The 21,711-nt window shown below is 40.6% G+C and overlaps 1 protein-coding gene and 1 pseudogene across 1 annotated transcript; one reads left to right on the top strand and one right to left on the bottom strand.

Annotated features, from left to right (window-relative positions):
* The first annotated feature begins 4,644 nt into the window (after positions 1–4,644).
* Positions 4,645–7,073, top strand: PIGM (phosphatidylinositol glycan anchor biosynthesis class M). Its single transcript, XM_061120409.1, has one exon. The coding sequence runs from the start codon at positions 4,921–4,923 to the stop codon at positions 6,190–6,192; it is 1,272 nt and encodes a 423-aa protein (XP_060976392.1). The 5' UTR covers positions 4,645–4,920; the 3' UTR covers positions 6,193–7,073.
* A 7,887-nt stretch (positions 7,074–14,960) lies between these two features.
* LOC133041822 (small nucleolar RNA SNORD116) lies at positions 14,961–15,065 on the bottom strand (annotated as a pseudogene).
* Between the last annotated feature and the right edge of the window lie 6,646 nt (positions 15,066–21,711).

Raw genomic sequence — 21,711 nt, forward strand, 5'->3', positions numbered from 1 at the left:
CAGTACGTAAGTAAGTGAGGAGAGACAGGAACCTCTGTAGGGAGGACAGCACGAAAAAAAGCATCACAGTTAAGAAAGCAAAAGGCATATTGGAGGAATGGTTAATAAACCTAAGATATAATCAACAAGGACCTACTGTATAGCACAAGGAGCTGTACTCAATATTCTGAAGTAACCTACATGGAAAAAGAATCTGAAAAAGAATGAAAAAAATATGTGTGTGTGTGTATAAATGAGCCACTTTGCTGTACACTTGGAACTAGCACAACAGTGTAAATTAGCTGTACCCCAATATAAACTAAAAATTATATTATAAAAAATACCCTAGAATAGAGGGCTTTCTCAGTGAATAGGTTTAACACACAAGATAATGGAAGGATTTAATATCAGGTTAAATAGTTTACTATTTTTTTCTACAGGCTTGGGAGCCATTGAAGATGTTTGAGAAAGGAAAGCATCTAATTAAAATACTGTTTATGAATAACAATCTGGCAGCAGAATTGAGAACCAGGAGACAATAAACCAGTTAAGAGACTTGTAAAACCTTAGGGGAAAGGTAACTGCCACAGATCCTAGTGTAATACAAGTGTCAATACTGTTATTAAATTGAGCTGGTGAAGTCTGGACTAAGGTGCAGGATGCTGAGCACAAAAAGAATTAGAGAGACTCAAAAGAAATTACAAAGCAGAACATATAAGCAAGATCCAGACAAAAAAAGAAGGGAATTGAATTAAGGCACCAGCAGAAGCAGATGCTTACACTCAAAGGGCTAACTGGACATGATTTAACGAAGAGATTATCTGCAAAGGTATGGGAAGGGTCAGGGCTGGTGAAGCACCCAGGGACTTGGAACAGTAGGAAGACTGTGTATGTGCCTGCTAAGTTGTTTCAGTCATGTCCAACTCTTTTTGACCCTATGGACTGTACCCCGCCAGGCTCCTCTGTCCATGGGATTCTCCAGGCAAGAATACTGGACTGGGTTGCCATGCCCTTCTCTAAGGAAGCCTTTCAGTTCAGTTGCTCAGACATGTCCGACTCTTTGCGACCCCATGAATCACAGCATGCCAGGCCTCCCTGTCCATCACCAACTCCCGGAGTTTACTCAGACTCATGTCCATTGAGTCGGTGATGCCATCCAGCCATCTCATCCTCTGTCGTCCCCGTCTCCTCCTGCCCCCAATCCCTCCCAGCATCAGGGTCTTTTCCAATGAGTCAACTCTTCACATGAGGTGGCCAAAGTATTGGAGTTTCAGCTTTATTTAGCATCAGTCCTTCCAATGAACACCCAGGACTGATCTCCTTTAGGATGGACTGGTTGGGTCTCCTTGCAGTTCAAGGGACTCTCAAGAGTCTGCTCCAACACCACAGTTCAAAAGCATCAATTCTTCAGTGCTCAGCTTTCTTCACAGTCCAACTCTCACATCCATACATGACCACTGGAAAAACCATAGTCTTGACTAGACGGACCTTTCCTGGCAAAGTAATGTCTCTGCTTTTAATATGCTGTCTAGGTTGGTCATAACTTTCCTTCCAAGGGGTAAGTGTCCTTTAATTTCATGGCTGCAATCACTAGTCTTAAAACTGAATGGACTGTCATTGAAACCTGGTGAGTTGTAGCCAAGGGAGAGGGCTATAATTTCAGCAGGAGCCTTGGCCTTAGATAGAGGAACTCATGCCACTGCCAAAGTTCTGCTAATGCCGGCCACTGGCCTATTCTAATGAGAAACCAGGGGGCAAGGGAAACTATGTGATGCTGAAAGAACAGGGAAGAATAGACAGAGAGTGGACCTAAAAAGCTAATGAGAGCATACACAGCACAGTAACCAAGGCCAAGGTCCTCACTAAGGATGCTAGGGCTGAGGTATGCATGTGTGCGTGTTTTCCCTAGCCACTAGGTCTAGCCACTGGAAACCAAGAGACAGACAATAAAAGGGAGAATTAGGAAGGATTGTAAGTAATAGTTCAAGAGGTAATGAACAGTGGAGCATTTGAAAAAATGTAGCTTTTTCAGGGAGAAGTGAGAAGACACAACTCCTATGCCCAATGCAAAAAGCTCAATATGGAGTCCTTAGTGCCATGATACTTCTGTCTCACCCAGAAATAGTAATGTTGTCTAGAATTAGCCTTCCCTAACCTACTCCCTTCTTAAGTCCCACAAACACTATATACATCTCGCTTTGATCCAAACTTAAGTTTCTTCTGATTAGTTGTTTACTGTTTCCTCAATTTCCCAAATTTGGTGCCTTTTATGTGTTTACTAGGTTAAGCTCTATACGGACAAACTGGTTGAGGCCTTTCTGCCACACTATCTAAATCAACCCAACCAAAGGAACCCCTTTCTCCCTCTGGAGGATTAACTAAGTTAATCCTCAGACATCTACCTCCCACATCCTCTACCTTCTGGGACCAACCCTCACTTATCTTTCACTGGCAAAGGAAAAGAATAACAGAGATAAATCACAGTGATAGAAAATATCAGGAAGATTCAAACAAGAGATCAATGAAGGGAGGCAGAGGGGTAAATTAGATATTATAATTAACATTCTATTTGCAGGTTAGCCACACAGTAGTTAAGAATACTCTGGGCCATCTGCTTTTGAGTTCCAGCTCTGCCACTAGCTGACTATGTGACTGAGGAACATCACTTAACCTCCATAAGCCTGATTTCTTCATTTGTGAATGTGGGACTATCTACCTGACATAGTTAAGTATTTAGCGTGACAATGGACATACTGCAAATAAGTTGTCAACAAAGTTGGCTATTAGAAATCATCATCATTATCTGAAGGGTGCTATTGTATTTATGGCTACTTAATTGCAAAAAAAAAAAAAGGTTAAAATTAATTATTGGGACTTCCCTGGTGGCTCAGTGGTAAAGAATCTGCCTACCAATGCAGAAGACGCAGGTTCCATTCCTGATCTGGGAAGATCCCACAAATACTGAATGAAGTTCATGTGCCCTAGAGCCTGTGCTCTGCAAAAAGAGAAGCCATCACAACGAGAAGCCTGCACAGTGCAACTAGAGAGTGGCTGCTGCTTCCACAACTAGAGAAAATGTCACGCAGCAACGAAGACTCAGCACAGCCAAAAAAAATTTTAAGTAACTATTAATATAAGGTATATAGTTGTACTAAGGCACAGATAATGGCAAAGGGATATCAGAATATGAATACAGGCTGTGTGAGATTAAGACAGCTCATCCAAAGAATGTAAATTGTATGGGGGATGAATGGAGGGTAATCCTGGGAGCTGCATGTTCAGACTAGATGGAGTCATCTACTTTCCTTATGCTAGTATAGAAGACTTCCCCTAGGAAGTAGGATCAATCTGTAAAGTCAAGAAAGTCAGCATTTACTGAACATGTACCATGTGCCTAAGACTGTACTAAATTATGAGTAATTTTAAAAAATTAAGGATAAGATATAACCCCTAACCTCAAAAACCCTGCAATCTCATTGAAAGGGTTATGAATACAACATAAAATAAACGACGAAATTCCAAAGTGCAGACTATAAGTTCAATAAGTGCCCACAGAAGGGCAAGAGATCATGGGTTAGACTCCTGGGTGAGAAATTCATGGGAACAGGGTTTTGGAGTGGGATGGGTGAAGGGGGTAGAACTTGAAATAAAGGATATTTCAAAGAGAAAAGGATTGGGAGTTGGAAGCATCCCCAAAGATGCCACTCCAGAGGTTCTGGTATGGGTAACCTGGGAAATCAATTCAACGTGTACCGAATGCCTTAAGTCTGGTAATGTCATATTCGCTGAGGTACAGAAAAGAACAACATAATCTCTATTCTCAAAGAACTCAAAGTGACCTGACAGAAAACTAGGAAAATGAAACCAAAAAACAGCTATCACTGACAAATGCTATATTACTGGGCAGCAGAGAGGAGCAGGAGCTTCTGTGTGAATGGTTTTCTAGAACTTATAGCTCCTTGGCCTCTGCCCGTCTATCCTCACTTAGCGGAATGGCAATCTAAATCACACTGCCTGATGAAAAAGTGAGCTGAGAGCCAGGATATGCTTTCAGGAGTTAACACATGAGCCGAAGCTTGAAGGGTTAAGTCCTGACTGGAGAGGAGACGGCAACGTAGACAGAAAGAACAGCAAATACAATGACACTGAAGTATGAGGGCATGACATATTTTAGGAACCCTACGAAGCTTCCAGTCCTCCCTTCCCGTTCCCCCACCAAGCGTTGTCGAATAATATACAGGCTGACCAGTTCAATTCAAATTTAGATAAACAATAATTTCAAAACATAAGTATGTCCCAAATATTGCACACACTTTGGGCCTCCTTTCAATGCATCCCAGCTCGGCTCTCTGGTAGCCCACAACCCGCCTCACTCCCGCCCCCCGGCCCCCGGCCCCCGAATTACCCTGGAGCAGGAGAGAGAAAGCGTGGGAAATCATCACAGGTTTATTTTTCCTTCACTCCTATTTTTTTCACTTTCGGGTCTCCCGCCCAGGCCAGAGGGACGTGGCTTGAAGTTCGCTCCGCTCTAGAAGTCAGTCTCTCCCAACTGGAGTTGAGGCGGGGGAAGTACACGGCCACCGACAAATAACACACTTCCAGCTCTGTAAAAAGTCCACCCAGAGCCACCGGCAAGCGGAAGTCGCATACCCCAGGGACCGGAAATCCCGCCTTCGCCGGAGAAGGAGCGGAAACGAGACAGCCAATGCAGAAGAAAGTAGTTCTCCAGCAGGGGCCCCTGAGAACCCAGCCCCTGGTATGGGGCCGGAAGCAGGCCGGGGGCGGATCTTCCTGCCGGAAGTGGTCAAGCGGAAGTTGCTGTGGGTTGGCAGCCTAGGTGATAGATGTGCGGGCCATCTGAAGCGTGGAACCGAAGCGACTATTAGACATTCCAGGGCAGTTTGAGAGCTGGAGACTGCGCTGCTGTGGTGCCGTCAGATCATGAGCCCGACCACACACTGGGGAGAGAAGTTCCTGAATCTGCGGGTGCCCCCCGCCGGGGTATTTGTTGTGGCTTTCCTTGCCCGAGTGGCCCTGGTTTTCTATGGGGTCTTCCAGGACCGGACCTTGCTAGTGAGGTATACAGACATCGACTACCAGGTCTTCACGGACGCCGCGCGTTTCGTCACGGAGGGGCGCTCCCCTTACCTCAGGGCGACATACCGATACACTCCCCTGTTGGGGTGGCTACTCATTCCCAACATCTATCTCAATGAACTGTTTGGAAAGTTTCTCTTCATCAGCTTTGACCTCTTCACCGCCTTCCTCCTATACCGGCTACTGCTTCTTAAGGGGCTGGGTCGCCGCCAGGCTTGCGGGTACTGTGTCTTTTGGCTTCTTAATCCCCTACCTATGGCGGTGTCCAGCCGAGGCAATGCGGACTCGATTGTCGCCTCCCTGGTGCTTATGACCCTGTACTTAATAGAAAAAAGACTCGTCGCGTGTGCCGCTGTATTCTATGGTTTCGCAGTGCACCTGAAGATGTATCCGGTGACCTATATCCTTCCCATTGCCCTCCACTTGCTTCCGGAACGCGACAGTGACGAAGGTCTCCGTCAATCCCGATATTCTTTCCAGGCTCGTTTGTACGAATTCCTGAAAAGGTTGTGTCATCGGGCTGTGCTGCTCTTCGTAGCAGTTGCTGGACTCACGTTTTTTGCCCTGAGCTTCGGTTTTTATTACAGATATGGTTGGGAATTTTTGGAGCACGCCTACCTTTATCACCTGACCAGGCGAGATATCCGACACAACTTCTCTCCATACTTCTACATGTTGTATTTGACCGCAGAGAGCAAGTGGAGTTTTTCCCTGGGAATTGCCGCATTCCTGCCGCAGTTCATCTTACTTTCAGCAGTGTCTTTCGCATATTACAGAGACCTTGTCTTTTGTTGTTTTCTTCATACGTCAATTTTTGTGACATTTAACAAAGTCTGCACCTCCCAGTACTTTCTTTGGTACCTCTGCCTCCTGCCCCTTGTGATGCCACTAGTGAGAATACCTTGGAGAAGAGCTGTGGTTCTCCTGATGTTATGGTTCATCGGGCAGGCCTTATGGCTGGCTCCTGCTTATGTTCTTGAGTTTCAAGGAAAGAACACCTTTCTGTTTATCTGGTTAGCCGGTTTGTTCTTTCTCCTTATCAACTGTTCCATCCTCATTCAAATCATTTCCCATTACAAGGAGGAACCCCTGACAGACAGAACCAAATATGACTGATATGCTCCAATCCTTCTGCGACTTGGATTCTGATTGTCCTGAATGGATCAGAGAGAGCTTTGGAGAAATGTTTTTTTTGAACATCCTAAGCACTCTAGTGAAAGTCCAGTTTGGAGCATAAAACTATTCCAACAAATTTTAATGAATGTTTGCCTTACTTATAGAGGGGGCTCAATAATTGAGTTTCACCCTTTGGGAAATCTCAGGACTCATTCATCTGGGACATGATTTGGAAGTAAAGATTACTTGTTTGAAAATGGAAGGGCTAATGAAATAATCAGATGCTAAAAGGTTTTTGTAGAAAGGATAGGGGAATACAGTCAAGAGATGAAATCTAAGCCAGTATTTGTTACAGTTATACTGTGGTACTGTCTGAAACTGTCTTTTATCCCACACTTTTTTGTTCTAAGGCTTTCCTGATAACTGTGAAAACTCAAAATGTTCCTAAAGTACAGCTTTTACATATAAAGTGTTAAGTAATACTACTGAGGTTGGGAAAGTTAATTCTGTATTAAAAGTGGGGGCTTAGAAGATAAAGAATCCAAAGAAAGTAAATTATAGTCAGGTTTCATGTATTTGCTTTATAACTTAGTTTTTCAGCACTTAATTCTAGTGGTGTTAATTTACTATTTGGTTTTATACAAAATGGATTGAATTTAAATTCATCCGTCTTGGGACTTCCCTGGTAGTCCAGTGGTAGAGAATCCACGTTGCAATGCAGGGGACTTGGGTTTGATCCCTGGTCAAGGAACTGAGATCCCACATGCCACGGAACAGTTAAGCCCATGTGCTGCAACAAAAGAGTGAAGATCTCGCATGCTGCAAATAAGACCCAGTGCAGCCAAATGAATATAAATAAACAAATATTTTAAAAAGATAAATTCATTCATCTTTAAACTTCTCAACATTTTAAAATAGCGTCTTGCTTTTGATGTTTGAGGTCACATACTGTTAGGACATTTTAGAACTCTCTTTTGTCTCTTTGTTTTTAATTTTCTAATTACTAGAAAAGATTATAACTATACAGAATATACAGAACTATATACATATATGTATATGTATACATATATACATATACATAACTATACAGAACTATACGGAATATAAGTTAATCAAGTATTATCAGTGTTGTTAAAATGATTAGAGATTTTAGGTGGTAAAAAAATAAATCGTTAATAGGCATTTACCAGCTTAAAAATACCTCACTTATGAAAATTTCATGATAGAAATGAAGACCTGCATAGGAGGCTCCTAGAAAGTGTAAGAAGCATTCTAATAGCCATTAGTATTTTAGACCAGGAAATTGAGGGAGAGATTATGAAAATGGGCTTTAGTAGCCAGATGCATTTTCCTTATTACTCTTAATTTTCTAGGAAAAAATGCTTTGTGAGTTTAAAACAAGTAAGCTAAAAAAAAAAACAACCCATCTAGTTTGGGGACTCCCTAACACTCTAAATGTATTAGCAATGAGTGAGTTTGGTTTTATGATTTTGATGGTAAAAGATGAGTAATGTGACAACATTGTTCTTTCACTAAAACCAAACAACTGCAGAGGAAGTAGTGTATTTCATGTCAGTTCAGGCCTAAAAAAGTCTGAAAATAAGATGTCTATAGACAGGTCATAATTAAGAATGCTATTGCTGGCAGCACTTCTTAGATGGATACCTTTTACAACCCACCATTAAAAGGAAGGGGAGAGGACTTCTCTGGTGGTTCAGTGGATAAGACTCTGTGCTCCCAATGCAGGGGGTCTGAGTTCAATCCCTGGCCAGGGAGCTAGATCCCACATGCCACAACTAAAGGTCCCATGTGCTGAAGCTAAGACCTGGCAGAATGGAGCCAAATAAATATTAAAAAAAAAAAAAAAAGAAGAAGGGGAGAATGGGTGACTTTGCATGGGTTGCTGTTTGGAAGAAAGTAACAGAGAGAATTAATTGTTGAGGACAGAGCCCTTTCTTGTAACATTTGGTCTCATATGCAACGTTAACATTTGTATGTGACTGTTCAATAGTGGCCTTCCAGCCACGGCAGTCTTACTTTTTTTTTTCTTCATCATTTTATAATAATAATTAAAAAAAATTTTTTTTTCTGGTAGGACTGGGAGGGAAAGGGGATCAGAAATAGATTTCCAACATCTCAGTATAATTGGTTTTTTGGTATTTTTAATAGTCATAAGTGTATTTACTTACTCCTTTTTTACTTTAACATTCTTTGTTGTGCGTTACTCTTCATACTTAAATTGAAATGGCTAAATAACACTCTATCATATGAATGCTCACATTATAAATGCATCATAAGAGTAAACATTTTTCACATTTTAAATTACCTTAACTTTCTTAGAAATCAGTGGGGTTCTGTTGGGATTTTGGAGGGAATTTCATCAGCAAATCCTGCTTTATAAGAAATTCTCTACCAAAGAACTACAGGCATTTCTTAGAAGATGCTGAAAGTGTTCTTTTATGCTATAAGACATTTAGTACATTAACTCAAGAAAAGATCTTATTTGGTCTCTTGGGCTTTTACATTTTTTTCATTTGTTTTTGTTTTTTGGTTTTGTAAAATTTCTTGTCTTCTTTTCATGTGAGTCCTTTGGTTTCTTTATTAATCCTATTGTAACACTTTAAAATTGAATAGCACTTTGGCTTTTTTCCTATATGATACTTTTTGTTCTTATGCCACCCTTTAAGATCAATATATCCATTTCTAGATAAACATTAATTATTAACATATGAAGGATGCTTCTCAAGATGGTCTGTGTTCTAAACAGAGGGACTGCATGACTTATTTTCTTCTGTGGTTGCCTTAATGTCTTCAAAATGTGGTCCTAAATATCCCTAGATAAAGTCCCTGAATTAGGTCCATTGGAAAGGACCTCTTTCTTAAAACCATATTCTTCAGTTACTGACTTCTCATCACTTTTCTGAATGACTTTAAGTGACATAACATTATTTCAAAAGCTTTGCAGAACTTGTATTTTAGTTAGTTCACTTGTTGAATATATTACTGAATGTATTACTTCTCCAAAACTGTTTTCTGTTGTACCACCCTTACCTCAACCATCTGTGCAATGAGTAGAAATGGAAAAGATGGAAAATTTCATGTGGGACAGTCCTTAAATGCAATTTCTTGTTTGTTTCCGCCCCCCATCCCCAGTGCTTTACCATGAACAGTTTTAAACATTACCCATATGCCTACCATATCTAAGTTCAACAACTGACATTTTGCCATGTTTGTTTTATTTACATACAATTTTTTCCTGAACCACACAAGGTTGAAAACATCATTGAACTTTAACACTAAGTACATCAGCATGCACTGTGTAAAAATACTCTTCCTATAAAACTATTATATGGTTATATAATTTTGCATCCTGTCCATTTTCAAATTTCTCCAATTATTTTGTGTTTAATTTTAAAGAATAGACATTCTTGGATCTCAAAGATTCCCTGAAAGAGATGATAAATAATCCATAATTAGGAAGTCTGGATCGTTCCCTGTTCTCGAAAGCAAAGTGAGAACTAAAGGATATACCTTTTATCAAAGTCAACCAAACAATTTTGTGCAAATCTTTCTGTCTTCCTCCTAAGAAAATGCAGGGCAGTAATCATCCCTAATAAGTTTTCCAAATAAAAGATTACATGTTTAGATTTTTTGGCTGGGCCATGAGCCTTGAGGGATCTCAGTTCTCTGATCAGAGATTGCACCTGGATCACGACAGTGAAAGCCAGAATCCTAACCATTAGGCTGCCAGGGAATTCCCCCTGTGTAGATTCTTGATATCTGCTTCTCTCTTCCAACAAGTGATTAACTGATTTTATATCTTGATGATAAGCTCTGGCTTTTCATGGCTAAATGATTCGGGGTACCTATTCTGCCATATATGGTTTCATTTAATTTTCACAGCAACACTTTAGAATTGATATTTGTACTTCCATCTTATAGATGAATGAAGAAGCTCAAAGATTAAATGGCTTACAAATAAATTACAGGGCTAGAGTTTGAAGCACATTTTGCCAGACTACATGTCATAACCTTTCCAGTGTATTAGGCTTTGGAATTTTCCAGCGTCCAGATGCAACAGGTGGAGATTCTGGCAAAATAAATGAAACTCAGCACTACTCTTAAACAGTTGCCTTGCCAATCAATTTGTCCTTACTCTTTTATGTATTTGTTTGAGGGGCAGTTCTCTTGCAGTTGGGCAAAAGTTTCTGTCATTCCCCAACTTTAGTAATTCCAGACCTGTAGTAACCCCTTCCCACATCCAAACCCTCTCACCAAATTGTATAATTTCTTTGTTACTGCTGACTTTGTAATGTCCTTTCCCTCCATAGCCTGGTCTAACAAGTTGATTTGCTGAGCCACATGTTTGCCCTTCTATTTGTAAACCAATGATTTCCAAATGATTATTGTTAAATTTCTCTTGCTCTACAATGTACCTTCTGCAGGGTGCATTCATATGGTTAAAACTCGTGTCCTATACTAAAAGTATAGCAAAAGAAAACACAAATTCATATAGTTTAGGTTCAAATGCCAGTGTGTAACCTTGGACAGATTTCTTCTATCTAGATAAGTTAGTTTTCCATCTGTGAACTGGGGATGATAATATAATCTTCATAGAATTGTTTGTAAGAATTAAATGAGTTAATATACCCAAAGTGCTCATGCCCGCCCAGGACAAGCTGTTCCCCATCACCTCCCCAGGTTTCACATCTGTTTACAAGCCTTTAAAGAAGGAACTCCTTTTGGAATCTGGACTTAAGTCTTTTTCTTCCAATTTACTAGAATATAGGAAAAGAACCTGGATTTGTATTAAATAATTGTTTTAACTACCTGTTAATATAAGCTTTATTCCTTCTAATTTTGATCTGGTTCTCTGAGAAGATAATAATTATATGTGAGAATGTATGCACAGGTTTTTCAGATTTCTGGTTCTGACCTGACAGTTTTGTATTTGTGTGTTCGTGTCATACCTTGGCGGACACTACACATTGGAGATTTGGCTTTAGCACCTAAGTTACACAGCACTTCTTTTATCCATTGTGTTGAGGGGTCATTCAAGGGTTGGCGTTATGTTAATGGAAGCACATGTCCTCTGTCTAGATGAGAATCATCAGAATAATAGCGCAAGCATTTTTTCAGTGCTGATCCAGGAGAACCATTCATTTAGTCAAAACAAGCATTCATATTCATTACCCTGAACAAAAACCAGACAAAATGGGAATATTTCTAGCTGCTCAGACAGTTTGCTAATTGTTATGTCTGCTATATAAGATGAAATGACATAGGGACTATTTAAAGATAATTTGTAGTTGGAATATTTGAAGCTCAGTGATTTCACAAAGGGAGTTTTTAACCTTTGCTCTCCATCCTTTTGGTGATTATTTATAGATCCAGGCCTATGCCAAGTCTAATAATAGATGAGTAAGACAGGGTCCATGCTCTTGAAGAGTTAACAGTAAAGATAGAAACATTAATACAGTTAATTCTATATGAGACCTCATTAAGTTCCACAACAATTCTGTGATTTGTAAAATGAGGCAGTAGAAGGTATTTTACTATTTCCATTTTACAGATAAGAAAATAGAGGCTAAGAAGCATGTGACTTTCCAAGACCAAACGGCTTATTAGTGAAAAGAGTTCTTCTGGTTCTAATTCTGTATTTTACAAGTCCTTCTTAATTCCATATGATGACAGGTGATTACAGTGAGAAACTTCACTTATTTACCAAATGCTGTTCATGTAACAAAAGGCCCCAAGTATCTTTTATGTGCCAGACATTGTTTTAAGCAATGTAGATGCATCTCTGAGTGAGTGAGGCAAAGACCGTCTTCACGGAGCTTACAATTTCATGGGAGGCAAAGAATAAGCAAACACACGACTGTGGCGATTGTCACAAAGAAAAATTAAGCAAGCTAAGAAAGAGTGATGACAGTAAGGAGAAGTAGGGGTGCTATTTTAGATAAAGTGGTTGGAGATGGCATCTTGTGGTGGCATTTGAGCAGAGACCTGAAGGAAGCAAAGACCTAGCATTCATGAGGCTCTCTGAGGAAGAGTGTCCCTTGCTGAGTGGAAGGCCACTGAGATAGGAAAGAGCTTGGCAGGTTTAAAGAACAGCAGGAAGGACGGTATGGTGGATGGGAGTATGCAAGGATGAACCAGAATTGAATGCACAGTATCCAGTAGAACATGAATGCTAGTTGAGAAATACAATTAACATTAGTATTTTTATTGGCCTGTAATAGAATGATTTTGAGCTCTATCTGTTTTTCCTGACTTTTGATTACATGTTAATTTGTAAGGACGATAAAGTATATATATATATATATAAACTAATCTGAGAAGTGTTACAAAGTACCTTCACATGTTATTTTGAGACATGAGGATTTTCTTGAATCTATTTTCACAGATGAGAACCCTAAGGCTCAGAATATACACCCAAGGTCAGAGTTAGTATATAAGATAGGACCAGAACCCACATCTTCCAGAGCTGAAGTTACCACTCCTCTCTCTGTAGTACTCTTATCATTTAGATGTGGACTCTAGAAGGTAGAAGTTTGGGAAAAAGTTGTCCAATAGAGCATTCACTCATTTAGTAAATTTTCCCTGAATTTGTTTTGTTCCATGCTTAATCTTGCTTTGTTCCATGCACTCAGCTAGGCTGGGGGTGTGAGGATGGTTATGACAACATTCCTCGCTTCAAGGAGCTCACAGTGTCTCACAGAGGACACAGATGGAAAGGTGATTATAATTCAGTGTGACAATGGCAAGAGCAAACACATATAAAGTAATTGGGAGCGCTTCACTAATCCATCCACTGAACAAAGCTAGCACAGAACATGATGCATATTAGTGTTAAATTAGTTAAACAAGGAGACCATTTAACTAAGGTGGTTCTAAAACCTTAGCAGCCTGCATGAGCAAGCTAAAACCTAAGCCTGTAAAGAAAGCCTTACCCTCTCAAACCGAAACCTAAGGAAAACTAGTTTACGGACAACTAAGTAGGTTTTTTCCAAATAACGCAACACCTTGAGCTATAGCCAATCACATAATTTCCTTGCTCTGCTTCTGCTTCTTCCCTGTAAAAGTCTTTTCCCTAGTTCCTGTAGGGAGACTGCTCTTAACCACATCCAGTTTGATGCTGCCCAATTTGAATCAATTTTTGCTCATATAAGCTTAAAAAAATTAATTGCGTCAGTTTATCTTTTAGCACTAGGTACTGAGATGTTTGTTACTGTACCTGTTTTCCTTTAATACTGAGTAAATATTGGGGGCTTTCTTTGAAACTCCCTTGCTTAAGTCACTCAGTGCTTAGTTATACTTTAGATTATCCTTAGCTTAGCTCACAAGACCTTTTATGATGTGGCCCTGGCCTATGATTCCAGCTTCCTCTTGGGCCTCAACCCACCCTGCAGTCATACCAAATCACACCACTTCTTCACGCCCCTTCATCTGCCATTTCTTTGGCCAAAATGTTCTTCTCATCCCCTTGTCTCTCCCACCAGTTCCTGTTCAGTTTAACAATGACCTTCGTGAAACATCCTCTGATTCAGCACCCCTATTATATAGTGTAGATAGCACTGTACAGTACCTTCCCACTTGTGTGTCTGAGCCACCTAGACTGAGTTCCCCAGGGACAGTGATTATTCCTTAGTTATTGATGTTATTTTCCTGGGGTGTTCCCAGGACCAAGAAAAACCAAACAGGAGTAAGCCATGTCATGGAGCTGTGGTGGGTGCCACATACCCTCCTGGGTTTGTTGAATTGAGTTGTACATGAATCCCCATGTCAAGTGGGAACCAGGGATAGTGAGCTTCTTTTCCCAGCTGAGAAAAAGGAAGGGAGCCGTTTCTGGGTGCCTGTCATTTATAAATGCCGTCTATCCACCTAATTTTCTAAGCTAGAATCTTACAATCACCTCCTATTCCTTCTTCTTCACTTGCTGCCTGCCTTCCCATCTAATCAGTCACTGAATCCTGTCAGCTGTCCCTTTTAATGTCCCTGGAGCCTGCTGGCATCTCGCCATTGTCACTGCCGATTCTACAGTTCAGGTCCTCATTATCTCTCATCTGGAATCGATGGCTCCTGACTGGTCCTCGCGGATCCCATCTCTCCCGCCCTCCACCACGCCTCTCATTTATCCTCCCGACTGCTGCCAGAGCATGCTTTCCAAAGCAGACTGATCCTGTCACCATCCTGATAAAAGCATCCTAGAGGACTCTGTGCGTGACCGGCAAGAGGAAGTCTAAATTCTGTAGCATCCTCCATCTTGGGCCAATTTCTTCTACTCAGCCTCTCTCTACCTGCTGAATGATGCTTAGTTTTCTGAAATCACCACACTATTAAGCCTTTGCCCTTGCTCTTTCTCTTTCTCTGCCACATGTGCTTCTCCTGTTCTTCAGATGAACTGTCACTCATTTTTTAAGACCCAACTCACGGGCCCCTTTGTCTACCAGGAGGCATGCAAGGTGAGTTTATACAGAGACATTAATTAGTAAGAAAACAAAGAAAAGTAGCACCAGAGTTGTAAGATTTGGTAAACATTATTATTGCACTTGGTCTAGTATAGTATACTATTATATGTCCATATGCCCTTTCATGTACATGTACAAACCTGCAGTATTATCTCCTTTCAGAGTGGGTTACCTCCTGGAGGACAGGAATTGTTCTGTGCTTGTATCCTTAGCATACAGCATACATTCTCAATAAATATTTGTTAAATACATGAAGCTAGAATGGGGAGGGAACAGATGCTTACTAAACACCTGTTGGGAGCTCAATAATAATGATAATGATAATATATGCTTTTCACACATTTCATTTAATTCTCAAAACAACTTTCTGAGATAAGCATTTGCTGACCTGAAAATAGGCCCAGGGACGTCCCTGGTGGACCAGCGGCTGAGGCTCTGCGCCCTATGCTGGGGGCCCTCATTCCATCCCTAGTCAGGGAACGCCGAGGCCCCACGTATCACCTCTAAAGATCCCGCATGCTGCAACTAAGACCCAGTGCAGACAAATAAGTAAATAAATTTTTTTAAAAAGAAAATAGGCTCAAGTAAATATTTTGTTTGTTTGTTTTTTAAGGTCATAGACTTGTTAAGGATGGAGCTAGAATTGGAACCTAAATCTGAGTCTGCAACTTTCCTCTATTGAGTGATTCTCAACCAGGGGTGATTTTGCTCCCCACTCTGGGGACATTTTTAGTGGCCACAACCAGGACTTGTTACTGGCATCTAGAGGGTACAGAGCAGGAATGCAGCTAAACCTCCTACAGTGCGCAGGACAGCCCTGACAACAAAGACGTTCTGGCCCCAGATGTCGGCAGAGCAGAGGTTGAGAAACCCCTCTATACTGTGTTGACTCTATTCAAAAACGAGTAATCATACAAAGTAAATGCCTCTACCGGGAGGCTAACTGGGTGAAGAGACACCTTAGGGGCTTGAGGCCAATCAGGAGCCAGTGGCTTTTACAAGAAAAAAAAAGACTCATCTGATCGGCCTCTTGTTTTTCCGTTCTTTCTTTAATGCATTCATCCAGTCTTTCCTCTTTCCATCTTCTCTTCTCCACTTTTTCTTGTCCTTAGCAGACTCTAATTTAGCTTGTAGAAGGCAACCCAGAAAACACCAACGTTTTCTAAGCTCTAATTAGAAGGCAGAGTCAGTATATAGGAAGCTGCAGGTTCCAAACTGACAACATCTCTAGAATCTGGGACCAGGGCCAAAAATGTCACCTTCTGAAATTGACAATGAAAAATGGATGAGATTAATTACCATGATAATCTTCCCAGGAAATAACCCATCTAAGAAACTCTTGATAAGTGTGCTACTGATAAAACCTGTCTGTTTCCTAATCTCAGAGTCCAAGAATGCTTCCCTGTGAAGGAAAGCATTTAAAATGTAACTTGTGTAAGATGAACTGTAATCTAGGAAATTTTTAAATGTTTGTCCTGGGGAAGTGTTCTAATGGGGGAAGCTTCTGATGACTCATAAATTTAACTGCCTGTAATCTAAGGATGCTTTGGTTGTATCCGCCACCCGCCCCCCTCCCGCCGCCAGCAGAATAAACTTTAGAAGGGAGGAACCACATTTAATTTATCAGTATCTCTGACAGCAGAGGTGTAGATGAGTCACTGGTAGAGAAAGGGGGGAATTGGTGGTGTGTGTATATGTATGTGTGTGTATGGGGTTCTAGAAGGTCACAGAAGTACTGTTCTTAGTGAAGCGATTCTCAATCAAGAATCCAAGAGCTTTTTGTTGCATGCAAGATTGTGTGTGCTTGTGTGGGGAGTGTGCATTTATTTGTGAAAAAGTAGGTAGCCCTCATCAAAAGTCCTTAAACTCCAAAAAGTGAAGCTCACAGTTTTGGTGATGAAAATGTAACTGCTGGGGAAAATGAAATAGAAAGAAGATTAACTCAGGAAAAGGAAGGGAAGTAAATTCCTCCTAGAAGAGAGAGGTTTCCTTCTCAGAGTTCGGATTTATTGCTGTGTTTGCATGAGGCCCTTTCATGTACATGTACAAACATGCAGTGCAGAGATAAGATGAGCTGTGAGCAAACATCAAAGCCGAACAGAGTTCATCCTCAAGGATGCTGGACAAAGAGGACCTGGAGAGACTTCAGGAGTGTGTGTGTATATATCAGTCGGAGGGGACAAAATGACTATTAAATTGCCCAAATATGCCAACATCAGGCTTCCCTTGTGGCTCAGCTGGTAAAGAATCTGCCCGCAATTTGGGAGACCTGGGTTCGATCCCTGGGTTGGGAAGATCCCCTGGAGAAAGGAAAGGCTACCCACTCCAGTATCCTGGCCTGGAGAATTCCATGGACTGTTTAGTCCATGCAGTCACAAAGAGTTGGACACAACTGAGCGACTTTCACTTATCACTTATGCCAACATCAATGCTGATTTTTGGTTCCAAGGATGCCCTGGGTTAGCCAATCATCTATCCATCTGTGCTCAGTTGCTCAGTTGTGTCCAACTTTTTGCGACCCCATGGACTGTAGTCCACCAGATTCCTTTATCCGTGGGGTTTTCCAGGCAAGAATACTGGTGCGGTTTGCCATTTCCTACTCCAGGGGATCCACCTGATCCAGGGATCGAACCCACATCTCTTATGTCTCCCGTATTGGCAGGCAGGTTCTTTACCGCTAGCGCCACGGGGGAAGCCCTGGATTAGCCAATAGTCATCTGTAAAAGAAGGATTCTGTGAAGCTGAGTTCTAGGAAGCAGTCTAGGCAATTAAGATGGAGTCCTTCATTATTTTAGTCAAAGTTCATTTCAGGTGTACGTTACAAAGGTTAGCCAAGGGACTTATTTGAAGAGTACCGAGTAGTTCATAAACTCCAAGGAGAGAACTGAAGAACAGAATCTGGGAACACAAGAAATGGGGTAGTCTGGGGGCTTCCAGAGGAGGTGGCCAGCTCCATGGAGACCTCCAGTCTAGATCTCTGTGTCCAGGTTTTAAATTTCCAAGAGAGAAGCTAGCTGTTGGTGCCCGTCCTATAGAAGGGGAGGCTGTGAGTCAGAGCATCTCCTTGGTGGTTGCTGGCTGCTGTGATCACTGTTGGTTTGGAGTGGGTGTCGTACCTTGAAAATAACGGGAGACAAGTACCCGGGTCTTCTGCTCGCCAGCGACATACTATGTGCCCTCGGTGCTGATTCTTTTTCTTTATTTTTTTTATGAAGGATAATTGCTTTACGGAATTTTGTTGCTTTCTGTCAGGGCATATTCTTCATTTCTTACTGTTTTTAAAATGAATGAATGGGAATGGGGTGGGAATTGGGTGGGAGAAGTTTGAGCCAGAGGAAACAAAATGTGCAATGGCCCTCGGGTAGGATGAACTTGGAATCCCAGAAATAGAAAGAAGGCTCTTGTAGCTAAAGAATAATTTGCAAGGAATGGGGAGTAGAGGAAAGGCATTCACCAAAGTTGTGGGCAGTGGTGGGAAGTTAGGGTTTTTTCTTCCTGGGTGCAATAGAAAGTCACTGGAGGGATTTAAGCACATATAAATTACATTTAAAAGTTCAGTTTGGCGATGGAGAATGAGTTCTAGAAAGTTCACCTTGGAGGTTATTGCAGTAATCTAGCTGAGAGGCAACGGTGGCTTGAATCAAGGGGATAGTACTGGAGAGGGTGAGAAGGAGATATACTCAGCGTGTAGTTTTGTGCTTTGGAGAGAGAATTGACAGGACTTGCTGATGAAATCGATCCAAATGTTTCTTAAGCTTTTGGCTTGAGCAGCTAAGAGGCCAGTAATGCCCTTTGCGTATGTGTGAGCTGCTGCTTCAGTCCTGTCTGACTCTTTGAGACCCTATGGACTGTAGCCCGTCAGGCTCGTCTATCCATGGGATTATCCAGGCAAGAGTACTGGAGTGGGTGGCTGTGCCCTCCTCCAGGGGATCTTCTCAACCCAGGGACTGAACCTGTGTCTCTTACGTCTCCTGCATTGGCAGGAAGGTTCTTTACTGTTCGCTCCATCTGGGAAGCCCAGTAATACCCTTCACTGAGCTGCAAAGACAGGAAAGGAGCAGATTTAGGGAGGGAGATGGAGTTGGAAATTGAATGATACTGTGTCAAGTTTGAGGGGTCAGATGTCTTAGTGGGGAAGCATGTGGGCAGCTGGATGTATGTCTGGGAGCCACAAGATTACAGACTTTACCTAAAACAAGAGGTGGGATGAGGTCACGTGGGAGGCACTTAAGGCCGAGCCCCGGCAGCCAGTTTCGAAAGTCTAGCTGGGCAGCGATGGGCAAAAGAGGCAGGAGTGGCTGGTGAGCTCAGAGAAACGCCGTTTTGTTTTTAAAGTGCAGGGCTTTAGTTTGCAGGGTAACATGTACCACTCGGTTTATTTTGGATACTCGCATTGTTTATGAATACACTCCAGATTCATCTAGTAAATGTCAGACCCTTCACAGCTCCACACTTTTCCTTGCCTAAATCACTGGCAGAATCTTTCTAGCTTCTTTATGTGTGTTTGAAGGGTTGGCAGGAATTCACTGTTAAGCCTGGCAGGAAGGCTAAGTCTGCCAATAAACCTCTCTCTGGGCCTGTAAATATTTGTCTAGAGTCCATTAAGTTACTGTGGCTAAACCAGGTACTTATAAGCAACTCTAATAAACCACATGTAGAAAATCCATTTTGTGGAGTATTTGCAATAAAATTTTAATTTTTCAGATTAAATTAAATCCTGCCTAAACTCTCTTATTGCATTCTGCATATTTCTGGGGTGGCTCTCTTTACCAGCGTTTAGCAAATGACTTTATTTTAAAAGCAGTCCAAGCAAAACATGAGTCGAAAGGTGAGCCTGATTATATTCAGTCTACATGTTTATGTACACATGCAGTGCAAACTAAACTATCTGAACTCTATCTAGTTCCTTCTAATACTTATAACTAAGGAACTATAATAATCAGTTAGTCTACCTGGTACCCCCAGCTTTCCTTATTTTTTATTTAAAAATAAAGCTTTCCTCCTTGTTATCAAAACAAAATGTTCATTATAGAAAAACAAAAACAAAATATTAAAAACGGAGATTTGGAACACAATAATCATATCTCCACAATCCAGAGATGACCATTGTAAGAACTTCTGTTGATATCTTGGGATATAGTCTTTCTGATCTTTGTATATACAACTGCGGAGTTTGGAGTCACACTAATTTAGAAATAAAAATAGACTTAATTTTATTTGTTTTAAATGTAATTAAAAATAAATTTCAAAAATCCTCAGCAATGTATTGTGAATGTCTTTCAATAAGAATAAATATTTTTCAAGACTTCTTCAGACTTTCAGCTGACTGCCAAGCATTTCCCGCTATGAATGTAGTCATTTAGGTATTTCTCCATTAGAGTTCGCATTGTCCTGTTTGTTTGTTTGTTTTTGGGTTCTGCTATTACATCAACATGGGCAGAGGAGCCTGTCAGGCTGCAAAGAGCTGGACACAACTGAGCAACTGAACACACACACACATTATATCAACAATAGCATCCTTGCAACTAAATCCTTGCATATATTCTTATTTCCTTAGACTAAACTTCCAGCAATGGACTTGCTGAGTTAAAGCTATCTGACCCATACTGTCAAATTGTTCTATAAGCTGTATTCAAAGATACTTCTACCAATGATAAATGTCTTTGTCAACACTGGACCTCAAAAACAATTAAAAAAAAAAATGTTTGTCAGGGACTTCCCTGGGAGTCCAGTGGCCAAGACTCCGCACTCCCAGTGTAAGCAGCCTGGGGGCTCAGTCCCTGCTTAGGAAACTATATCCCGCATGGTGCAACTAAGATCTGGTGCAGTCAAATAAATAAGAAAATTAAAAGATATTTTAAAAAATCTTTTACAAGTTGATAGGGGACAATGGCATTGAGTCACTGGCTTTATTTGTATTTCTTTAATTAGTGACATGGGACATTACAATATATTCATTGGCTATTGGCATTTCTTATTTTGCAAATTACTTTTCCACAGCCTATGCTTGATATTTTCTGAAGGTGCTTGTTATTGATTTGTACAATCCGTCTTTCTATGTAAGGGATATTGATCTTTTGTGTTTTAAATATTTTTCCTAGTCTGCGACCAGCCTTTTATTTTTTGAGAACTGAAATGTTTAAAAACTGTATGTAATCAAGGTCAGTGTTTTTCCTTTTTTAATTTCTATATTGTTGTTATTTTTAGAAAGACCTCCCCACCCCAAGATTATATAAATATTCAGTTATATATTTTTTCCAGTACTTGTCTAGCCTCATATTTTACATTTAAATCTTTACCCTCTAGCCTTTATTTGGTGTGATATAAGAAGAAATTTAGTTTTATTTCAAAAGGTGAGCTATTGAAAAATTAATCAGTGTTTGTCCCATTTCACATTTCTCTCCATTCTATTTGCAGAGTGGTTATAATAGCAAAATACTGATCAAAAACTGCACACTGGAGGCTCCTGGTCATATCTAGCCTGTTCATGTAATTTTTGAATTAGTTGTCTACAAATAAAATCAGAAAACTTTTATACAAAAACATAATTTTATGAAACTTCTTAAAAAATCAGAATATCTAGCAACTCTGTGGTCATTTTTTCTCTTGATGTAAATGTATGGGCGCTGAGAAGCTGCTGCCTCCTATAGTCCCAGAAGATCCCCACCAGTCTGCATCATTCATTTTTGCTGTCTGCCTGAAGGCCTTTGAGGTTGTGATCATTGCTATTAAGTTTTGTGTATTTATTTTGCAATTAGACACATCTCAAGAACTCTCTCATTAGTACTGATCTTTTTTTTTCAGTTAATTTTCTTGATTTTTCAAATAACTATATCATCATGCAAAACATTGTAATTGTCTTTTCTTTTCCAACATGTATGATTCTTTATTCTTTTTACTTACTTGCCTAAAACTTCCTAATAATGTAACAGTCATGATAACAGACATCTTTATATTATATTGAATTTTAATAGGAATGCCCCTAGTGTTTGACTTCAAAGATGTATATTTTTATAGTTCTCTGGCACTTGAATTTTTTATTAATATT

The sequence above is a fragment of the Dama dama genome, chromosome 20 (genome assembly GCF_033118175.1).
Source record: "Dama dama isolate Ldn47 chromosome 20, ASM3311817v1, whole genome shotgun sequence".
Classification (NCBI taxonomy): Eukaryota; Metazoa; Chordata; class Mammalia; order Artiodactyla; family Cervidae; genus Dama; species Dama dama.

Coding starts and splice junctions, on each gene's coding strand:
- PIGM (XM_061120409.1), top strand. CDS start 4,921: ATGAGCCCGACCACACACTGGGGAGAGAAGTTCCTGAATCTGCGGGTG.